Source organism: Ciona intestinalis, unplaced genomic scaffold (genome assembly GCF_000224145.3).
Source record: "Ciona intestinalis unplaced genomic scaffold, KH HT000903.1, whole genome shotgun sequence".
Classification (NCBI taxonomy): domain Eukaryota; kingdom Metazoa; phylum Chordata; class Ascidiacea; order Phlebobranchia; family Cionidae; genus Ciona; species Ciona intestinalis.
This window is the reverse complement of record NW_004191224.1, coordinates 2,424-3,777: the sequence shown is the minus strand read 5'-3', so window position 1 is coordinate 3,777 and position 1,354 is coordinate 2,424. Positions and strand designations below refer to the sequence as shown.

The following is a 1,354-nucleotide window of genomic DNA, read 5'->3' as shown; positions in this document are numbered from 1 at the left end:
GAGGGGTTTGCTATAGAAATAATATAAACATGAAAATAATATAAACATGGAAATAATATAAACATAGAAATAATATAAACATAGAAATAATATAAACATAGAAATAATATTAACATAGAAATTATATAAACATAGAAATAGTATAAACATAGAAATAATACAAACATTGAAATAATACAAACATAGAAATAATATAAACATAGAAAGATTATAAACATAGAAATAATATAAACATAGAAATAATACAAACATGGAAATAATATAAACATAGAAATTATATAAACATAGAAAAATTATAAACATAGAAATATTATAAACATAGAAATATTATAAACATAGAAATTATATAAACATAGAAATAATATAAACATAGAAATAATACAAACATAGAAATAATACAAACATAGAAATAATATAAACATAGAAAAATTATAAACATAGAAATATTATAAACATAGAAATAATACAAACATCGAAATAATATAAACATAGAAATAATACAAACATAGAAATAATATAAACATAGAAATAATACAAACATAGAAATAATATAAACATAGAAATAATACAAACATCGAAATAATATAAACATAGAAATAATACAAACATAGAAATAATATAAACATAGAAAAATTATAAACATAGAAATATTATAAACATAGAAATAATACAAACATAGAAATAATATAAACATAGAAATAATACAAACATCGAAATGTCACCTGCAATGCGTTTCAAACGATAATATAACAGGGTATTGTGATGTCACAAATGCAGCATCACGAATGGCGACCAATACATTCTTGAACAAAACATCGGTGCACATGGCTTTCCCGTGCGTTATTATGGGCTCCCCGTGCAATTCACCTTTTCCATCCCAACAATCTAACTCTATACATCTGTAATAATGGGGTTGTGATGTCATAATACATCTATGTTTATATATGATATCTATGTCACCTGCAACCGGACAATAGTATATGCCGATAAATATCAACGGAAGATTTCCCTCGAATCTGGAAACCTGTAACAATTAATTAATCATGAATCCTCTTTATGATGTCATAATCAATAAATCATTATGACATCACATAGCTACCTGTTAGATAAGTATTGTGCGATGAATTGATGAAATAATGTGACAATGGTTGCTCCATGTCGGCGTGAAGCGAAATTTTATCGAAATAAATCAAGGGATTATCATCGCTTGCAAGGTATAATGTAAAGCCTTCCAATGATAAACAATCTGTATATATATATGATATCTATGTTATTTATAATATCTATGTTTAAATTAAAAATATTAGTTCCAATGAACGCCATGTATGCACATATAAGAAGTAATATATATCAG

At 24.2% G+C, this 1,354-nt stretch overlaps 1 protein-coding gene across 1 annotated transcript; it reads right to left on the bottom strand.

The window, feature by feature from the left end:
• Window positions 1-701: 701 nt before the first annotated feature.
• On the bottom strand, window positions 702-1,269 carry LOC100182810 (1-phosphatidylinositol 4,5-bisphosphate phosphodiesterase beta-4-like). Its single transcript, XM_002119523.4, has 3 exons — window positions 1,100-1,269; window positions 961-1,024; window positions 702-899 (listed from the first exon to the last, which is right to left on the bottom strand). The coding sequence occupies exons 1-3, from the start codon at window positions 1,155-1,157 to the stop codon at window positions 719-721; spliced, it is 303 nt and encodes a 100-aa protein (XP_002119559.3). The 5' UTR covers window positions 1,158-1,269; the 3' UTR covers window positions 702-718.
• Between the last annotated feature and the right edge of the window lie 85 nt (window positions 1,270-1,354).